Below are 9,269 nucleotides of genomic sequence, written 5' to 3'. Positions count from 1 at the left end.
CAGTAGGAAGTTTCCAGGATTTTGACCTGGTGACAAATAAGGAACACCGAAATATTTTCCACACAAGTTGCAATGAAAGGAGAATCTGAAGTGGTGAAAATCTGGGATTTGCTGCAGCACTTTTTGAAAAGGATACTTACCATAGGCATGGTGCATGAATGGTTGAAAGTTGCCAAATCAAACAATCTGCTCTGCCCTACTTGTTGTTTAAGTTGCACTCATCTCAGTAAATGGACAGTCTTTGTGGATGGTAGAAATCTCTTGGGAAATCAAAAGGAGAGGCAGTCACCGCAGAATATCCAGAATCTGACCGATTCCTGCAGCTACATTAATTGGTCAACGTTTCTCTGAACTTGATGCAACTCCTCCAAGCATAGTACCTTCCTATCTTTCATCAGGAACTCCACTGCTTTAAACGGCAGTCTTTTAAGTGGAATGTTGGAAAAATACACGTCGATTTGGTTGATTATGTGGAATCCTTCCCTATGCTGTTGCTAACCAGGATAACAGGCAAGTAATCCAAGGTTTGCTCCAGATAACAAATTCCATTTTACACAATATAAAATTAAAGTCAGAGCTAAGAGTTTATGTCTTATTTCTCACAATATTGCAGAATGGCTTTTAATGATGTCATCTTAAACATTTACTGTCCCCAAACTAAACACTTCCAGCATCTTGAAGTTGGTAAATTAATGCTGAATAATGTAAACGAAGACTAAAGTGAATAACACACAGGACATACCTTTATTAGTGTTTTCTGAATTAAATGAAAAACTTGGAGATTGGTGTATTTTTAAAATAGCAAAAAATTGCACCAGTCCTAAGAATTAAGGCTTAAATAATGTTTCTAAGTGTGAACACTGAAACTTGAACCATAGTTGTTGCATCTTATAATGCAGCACTAAATAAATGTGACATAGTAGTTAATATTGCTCATAAATGTTTTGTTTAAAAGTTATTTGTAAATGGATACTGTAAGCAACCAGGTTACAAAGCATAGTGAGGGACATTAATTTAGGCTGCAGTTATGTCATGATGCTTCGTCTGTGCACAAAATTGCAGGAATATTAAGTTTTAAAATGCAATTATTGCTTTTTGAAAGCAAATATACTTAAGTAGTGATAAGTATTACAGTGCAAAAATGATATTTGTTGCACAATTCACCAAATGGTAAAGCACCTCAAATGTCCCAAATGAAATTAACCTGTTTACTAATGCAGATACTTTCACATAAAATAACCCAGTAAGCCCTTTTGTTTAAAACTACATAATATGTCGAGTACTCTGTGAGACCCATTGCACAAATTAAAACACACAATAACAAAAGGCAACACAGCAGGCTGCATACATTTACATTAAAGACCATATTAGTGTTCTATTACAGTATTTTAGGGAAACAATTCTCATCAATGGAGATCATTTTTTTCTTTTAAGTATCTGTGACTAATTTCCTTATCTTCCAACGACTATACAGGGAAGCAATGTTTGAAGGCTATAGTCCCTTCCTGTACAATGTCCTTATTAGTGTTTGCCACTTTGAACAAGGTGGAAATTAATAATTTCCTTTACTCTCCATGGTCATTTTCAGGAAGACTTATTACAGGAGTGTTTTGACCATGATTAAGTTAAATAATTGGGCACTTACGTAAAGACAAACTATAATTTTCTTAACTATAGTTAACAATGAGAAGAATCAGAGGCCAATCAAGTCTCTCTATGATTTGAGATAAAAAAGGCAAAAGAACAAATTCTAACCTGTAACTCAAAAGACAAATGTTACTTCCTATGATGAAAATATAAAAATAATTTTAAATCTTGGATACAGCACCAAAGGCAAACACAATCTGCATGAACATTAGCTTTAAAATGATACACATACTACTGTGGAAAGTATTCCTTAGCTCAGTTGTGTAACTTAACCTTAAACAACTATCATAAGTGTCAAGGCACCACCACTATTAGCTGGTGAATATGTCCCCCTTTCACATTAAAACATAAGGACCACTGTAGCTTTATATTATAGTCCAATGACCATTAGATGGTTCAAGTATCTCCTGTAACAAAGCCATCATGTCTTGCCTATTCAGAATTAAAACCTGCATGCTATTTTACAGACTGAATATAAATACACAGGTCAGGGCTATTGCAGCCTACTTGATAATTGTACAGCAATGCAAAAAAAATATTTAGTGCAAAACTTCCTCTTCCAAATAGAACTCAAATTAGAGCGCGGCCAGTGAGTAAGCAACCAACCACTGCCTGACTATTTGTATCAAGAGGAACAGCCATGGTTGAGTGATTGGTCTGGTTAAAGACAATGATCCATCTGCCACATAACCATGGTGCCCTTGCTGACACTCTGTTACTGCCATATGTTTAACTGTAAAAACAGAATAATGGGCAGCTTGAGATCTGCTTTTCATCCCATCCAGTAGATCTCATTATATTTGTTGACAGTGATAAATATCGGTACTCATTTTCCAATCAGCAGTCCATTTTCACTTTCTCTAACGAGTTGCTTATTTTCCCTAAGGTCTTTTTGATACGTAATGCAGTGAGTCGCGCAGAAGGATTTTGGTACCAACACTCCTTCATCAGCTTGGCAAGAGCAGACAAGGTCTGGAACAGAAATGAGTAACGTTATAACGCAACCAAGTATTTTTAAATTCAAGTTCAGTCTCCCTTATTCTGCGCGTCGGAATAGCGATGCTCTTCACATCACCTCCTCTTGGAAAGTTGAAAAAGCTGCTCATTTCCCCAGTTGTTGTGCACTCCTTACTTTACCATTTCCAGGTCACTTCACCTTAACTGAAAAGCAGAGGCGGCATGTGCACCAGCTCAAGCTTGGAGGAAGGCAGGAGAGCCGAGTGAAGCTGCTGGTACCCCAGAGCAGCTCCCGTGGTGGTGATCATTGGCATTCATTAGATGCAAGATTTAGCTGATACCAAATGCACCCACTTCTCAAGCACAGGACAAAATGTACAGGCAATTTCCACCAGTGTCTGAATAATTTCTGCCCATGCTTTGCGTTAGGATGTCAGATCAGGCCCACCATCTAACCTGTGCTTGACATCCCTGCTTTAATCTGTACCTCAATGATGGAAACCTATAACTTGTTCTCATTACACCCCTGGCTCCTTTCTTTTACTTATTTGCAAGGTTCATGCTTGATTATTGATATCCAGTTCCAGTCCTATGACACAATCCTTTACCATTTCATCAACCACCTCAAGGTCACTGCCATGGTGACTCATCAGCTAAACCAAACAGCCTCTCTTAATTCTTCCCTCCTCTGCTCCCTTTGACAAAGCCAGATGGTGGATACCCCCAGCACCTTAGTCAGAAGCTACACATCAAAGCACATGTATTAGCCACCTAATAAAACTACTTCCACCTGGATATCAGGCACCTTAGCTCATAACCAAAGGGCATTATTGCTGAAACATTCACTAACAAGCTGGTTATTTCAAGCTATTTCTACTACAATGGATGACGCCCAAGTTCAACCCTCACAGCTAGTAATCCAATATACTGGTGTATTTTAAACCTGTTCAGTAATCGCCAGTGACCCGGTCAGCAGTTTCCTGTCTCTCAACATATCCACGTCAAAATCCTTGCTTCCATCCATCAGCGAGATTTCCCTGCCTTGATACCACATTCTCTCTGGCCGAAACATCTCCATGTACCACCTGCTCTTCCAATTCTGGTAGAACCTTTTGCATTCCCTTCCCTCAACTACACCGATGGCTAGAGTTTTAATGTCTGCTCACACTCAGTGCCACTACCTCACCACCTCAAAACCTTCCTGAAAACATATGTAAAGTGTTGGCTTTGGTCTCAATCACCAATCTTCTCACCAATTTTCTGATTTTTGGTTATTTCTATCTCCAAAGAATCTTAACATGTTAAAAAGAATGATTCGCATTTTGAACCTATTGTTTGTGGAAATTCAAAGGACAAAAGTAAAACTTGAAATGAATGAGAGAACCGAAGAGAACAGGCAAAACATTAATTTATGGGCCCAAGGAGAACAGCAGGCATGATCCAATTAGGACAGGTCTTGCTTCACTGGGACAGAGAATGAGGAACAGAAGTTAATGGTATTTTAAGTGGGGACATTTAGGACTGAGATGAGAAACTTCTTCACTTAAATGGTTACAAATCTCTAGGTGCCAAATGGTTGAAGATAATCAAAATGCAATTGATATATTTTTGAATTTGAAGGGAAGTGAAGGATCTGAGGACAGTGCAGAGGTCAAATATCTGCCACATTTGGCAGGCACGGTAGTGTAGCAGTTAGCGTTACGCTTTACAGCGCCAGCGACCCGGGTTCAATTCCGGCCACTGTCCGTAAGGAGTTTGTATGTTCTCCCCATGTCTGCGAGGGTTTCCTCCATGTGCTACGGTCTCCTCCCACATTCCAAAGATGTACGAGTTAGGAAGTTGTGGGCATGCTATGTTGGCACAGGAAGTGTGGTGACACTTGCGGGCTGCCCCCAGAACACTACGCAAAAGATGCATTTCACTGTGTTTCAATGTACATGTGACTAATAAAGATATCTTTTCTCATCTTAAATGGTGGAGCACATTGAAAGGGTTGTTGTCTCTGATTTCTCATACTCTTATCTACATAACTGATATCGGTTAATCCAAAATATTTAAAATGGTTGTATTAGCTGTTTCAATTCTGCCTTATATTTTTGGGTTTTAATATGAAGTCCAATTATGCATTTAGAAATCAATAGCCGCTGAATTCCTCAGACCTGCTCTTACTTGATCGATCCAAACAGTTACCAGACTGCTAAATTCCACATATGCACTTGTGATTTTTAGACACAGGATTGATTCAAACTGAATAATATGGACAAAGCACTTCCTCTGGATTAGCAGCTGAAAGTGACAATATCGAAGGTGATTTGGAAAGAAGGTGACATTTGGCTTTTCTGTAACACTCAACAGATGAAAATGAAAAAGCAGACAATAGAAAAGAACACAGAGAACAAAGAACATGGATAGTGTGGAGGGCTGTCGAAGCTTACAGAGGGATATTGATAGGATGCAGAGCTGGGCTGACAAGTGGCAGGTGGAGTTCAATCTGGAGGACTGTGAGGTGGTACACTTTGGAAGGACAAACTCCAAGGCGGAGTACAAGGTAAATAGCAGGATTCTGGGCAGTGTGGAGGAGCAGAGGGATCTGGGGGTTCATATCCACAGATCACTGAAAGTTGCCTCACAGGTGGATAGGGTAGTTAAGAAAGCTTATGGGGTGTTAGCTTTCATAAGTCGTGGGATCGAGTTTAAGAGCCGCAAAGTAATGATGCAGCTCTACAAAACTCTGGTTAGACCACACTTAGAGTACCGTGTCCAGTTCTGGTCGCCTCATTATAGGGAGGATGTGGAAGCGTTGGAAAGGGTGCAGAGGGGATTTACCAGGATGCTGCCTGGTTTGGAGAGTATGGATTATGGTGAGAGACTAAGGGAGCTAGGGCTTTACTCTCTGGAGAGGAGGAGGATGAGGGGAGACATGATAGAGGTGTACAAAATATTAAGAGGAATAGATAGAGTGGACAGCCAGTGCCTCTTCCCCAGGGCACCAGTGCTCAATACAAGAGGACATGGCTTTAAGGTAATGGGTGGGAAGTTCAAGGGAGATGTCAGACGGAGGTTTTTCACCCAGAGAGTGGTTGGTGCATGGAATGCGCTGCCTGGGGTGGTGGTGGAGGCTGATACGTTGGTCAAGTTCAAGAGATTGTTAGATAAGCATATGGAGGAATTTAAGATAGAGGGAAATGTGGGAGGAAGGGGTTAGATAGTCTTAGGTGCGGTTTGAAGGGCGGCACAACATGGTGGGCCAAAGGGCCTGTATTGTTCTATGGTTCAGATTGAGAGCGAGAGAGTGATAGAGTAGGACAGACTTGACCCATACAGGAAAGTACCATACTTGACATGTTCAGTATGATCAAAAACCCTGCAATGAAATGGTGAATTAAATTATTATTCAAAACATAGGATATTGAACTCACAGGGTCAGAGAACCATCTGTTAGGAATATTTGGCCTTTGCTGTTCCACACATACAATTTTTCGCATATCTTCAAAGCTAGGGTCATTCGGCACCAGATCATAGAACGGAGGTTTGTATTCTTCAGCAATCCCTGCAAAAAAAAACTTGAATTCTAAGCAAATGAAATTTAGATTTCACAATGTAAAACTGTCCAACATAGATCTGACAATCCAGAAAGGATTAAACTGACTGCTCAAATCCCTGGCCTAGGGATCTCAATCCAAGGAATGACTTGTTCATAGTTGCACCCAAACAAAACAGTGGCTTTAACTACTGAGTAGGGGATTTGTTCAGCACAATGCAGACTGACCCAAAATGATTTGCACTCTGTGCTGAACTAGCTGATCTCATCAAGGCTGCAATGTAAATGACATTGAGGTGGGGAGAAAATGGGGCTGGCATTTCAGTTATTGACTTCACAAACAAAATGTACAAGAACGGACAGAGAAGTGACTGGGCTGCAGGATTCCTACATCTAATTGCTAAAGAATACACGATGTGGTGGTGCAAACATTTTCTGTTTTTAAAGTTGCTGAAAATAAAAACTACAGCTACTAGATATCTGACACAAAAATGAGTTCTGATGAAGGGTCCCGGATCTGAAACACTAACTGTTTCTCCTTCCATAGATGCTGCTTGCCTTGAGTGTTTCCTGCATCTTCTGTATTCATTTTTAAAATTGATTCCTGATTATAGAACACTACTTAGAATACCTTACTAATGGATTTTACAATCTTAAGTTAAGAATATAAGAAACAGAAGCCAGTGGTCACTTGGTCTTCACACTTCTCTGCTAGTCCCTTAGATAGTGGATGATCTTCTACTTCAATGCCACTTTCCTCATAGCCCTTAAGAATCAAATATCAATTGATCCCTGTCTTGAATATATTCAGTAAATGAGCAACAGTCCTCTTGCACAGAGAATTACAAAGTTTTATTATTGTTAAACTAAATTATTTTCCTTGCTCTAGATACTCTAGCCAGAGGAAATATCATGCCTGCAGCTACCCTGTCAAGCTCAATAAGAATCTTCTGTGTTTCAATGAGGTGACCTCTCATTCTTCTAAATTCTAGACAGGCCAAGTCTGCTTAATTTCTCGTGATAGGAGAATCCACATTCATGGAAGTATTGCACTCCCTCTACTGCTTTAGGTTGGAGCACTGGCCCTCCATGCAATATTCCAGGTATAGTCCCACCAGAGCTCCATTTAATTACAGAATTATGTATTTACTCTTATAGTCAAATCCTCTCGCAATGCAGCTCAAGATACTATTTGCTTTCCTAATCACACGTGCTTGATTGTTAACTTTCATTAATTCAAGAATATCTAAACTCCAGCATTTTCTAATCTTTCACCATTTAAAAAATATCTTTCTATCATATCTGCCAAAGTGAATGACTTCCCACCCCCGATGTCTCACCCATCCACCTAGATTCTAATAATTAAATTACACTTGGTCTCCACATCCAAACCATCGACATAGATTGTAAACAGCTGGAAACCCAGAGAAATCCCTGTAGCACCCCACTAGCCACAGCCTCCCAATCCGAAAATAACCTATTTGTTTCTACTGTTTTCTGTCCATTAACCAATCCTCAGTCGATGCGAGTATATTACCGCAATATCATATACTCCAATTTTATTTAATAACCTTTTGTGTGGCACCTTATTGAAGGCCATCTGAAAGCCCAAATACACATCGATTGGTTCTCCTTTACAGTGTCTGGTCTGCCAGTTACAACCTCAAATTAATAGATCTATCAAACATTATTTCCCTTTCATAACTTTGTCCAATCCTACTATTATTCTAAGTGCCTGTTACTATTTCGTTCAAAACTTATTCGAGCATTCTGTCTACTACTGATGTCAGGCTAACTGTTCTCCAGTTTCCTCTTTCCTTGTTAACAGCGGTGTTATACTCGTTACCTTCTGATCCATGGGAACCATTGTAGGATTTATGGAAATTTGGAAGAATATAACCAGTTATTACACATACTGTGCTTTTGGGAACTACATAAAGGTTAAATGCATTATAAAAAAATTGCTTTACTTATGCAACAGTATTTTCATTTCAACTAATTTACTTTTCTTAAATTCAAATTGATTATGATGACTAGTAACCGAAAAAGGTGGTTGTAGTAATGCTCACCGTTACTGAACGTTCTTCTAGTTACTTCCCACAATACAAGTCCAAAGGCCCAGATGTCCACGCGCTTGTAGGCATCAAAACAATCAACTTGAATAGATTCCTCAAGTACTTCTGGTGCCATGTAACGTTTCGTGCCCACTTTAGGATTATTTCCAACATCTAATTGATTATTAGTCTGTGAATGCATCACTGCTAACCCTGCAAAGAGAGACAACAGTTAATACAGTTATTGTCATTTAGTCCTCTTCAACAGTGTTGATAATGTGGCACTTATGTGAACTCACCAAGATCAGCAATGCAACAATGCAGGTTCTTTTTCACTAAGATATTTTTGCTTTTCAAATCTCTGTGAGCAATTGCAGGTTTTCCCTCAGTTCCAAAAATTTCATTGTGGAGGTGTACCAGACCATTGGCTATAGATAAGGCAAAATTCAGACAGACCACAGTATCCACTGTGTTACGCTGTAAATAATCGTAGAGTGAACCATTTTCATGATAATGAGTGATGAGCCACAGTTGAGTGCTAGAGTTCCTTGAAGTCATATCTGAAGCAATGAAACCTTAAAGAAAATCAGAATGTCTACAATCAATAATAAGAACATGAAACAAGGCATAAACAGAAATTAAAGTATAAAGAGGAACCTTAAGATATAAAATGTGCATGGACGAGGGCACCTTTTGGGCTGCTGCGCTCACAGCATTCTAATACTGCTAAATTAACACAACCACAGTTTGATCTTTTTTTTAAAAACAACCTTCTCCTGCTTCCCTGGTTTGCATTGATTTGTTGGACCTTTCCAATTCAATCATCATTCCCAATTATTTTTTTAGCTTTCTATAATTTATTATTTTATCTCAACTTTTTAAACATTGCCAACATGTTTGAAAAGGACAGCCATCCTAACTCTCACCACTATTCTGAAAACAGCATTACAGTAATGAATTTTGTTTAACATGGATAGAATCCTATAACAAACTAATATCATTGTGGTATGATGCAATTTACATTTGAGCAGAAAGAAATTTCGCAATGTTAACTGACAAATCTGTTCACT

General features: G+C 39.1%; 1 protein-coding gene across 1 annotated transcript in view; it reads right to left on the bottom strand.

Moving 5' to 3' along the window:
• Positions 1–721: 721 nt before the first annotated feature.
• The window catches only part of LOC127574232 (activin receptor type-1-like), a 32,350-nt gene continuing 23,802 nt past the window's right edge, over positions 722–9,269 (bottom strand). The window contains exons 8-11 of the mRNA XM_052023054.1: positions 8,499–8,774; positions 8,215–8,412; positions 6,024–6,154; positions 722–2,619 (exon numbers count right to left, since the gene is read on the bottom strand). Of these exons, the coding sequence (XP_051879014.1) occupies positions 2,485–2,619; positions 6,024–6,154; positions 8,215–8,412; positions 8,499–8,774 (740 nt within the window). The 3' untranslated portion in view covers positions 722–2,484. The remainder of the gene's footprint in view (positions 2,620–6,023; positions 6,155–8,214; positions 8,413–8,498; positions 8,775–9,269) is intronic.

Source organism: Pristis pectinata, chromosome 9, assembly GCF_009764475.1.
Source record: "Pristis pectinata isolate sPriPec2 chromosome 9, sPriPec2.1.pri, whole genome shotgun sequence".
Classification (NCBI taxonomy): domain Eukaryota; kingdom Metazoa; phylum Chordata; class Chondrichthyes; order Rhinopristiformes; family Pristidae; genus Pristis; species Pristis pectinata.
Note: the sequence above shows the minus strand (reverse complement) of the source record. Positions and strands in the feature narration are given on the sequence as shown.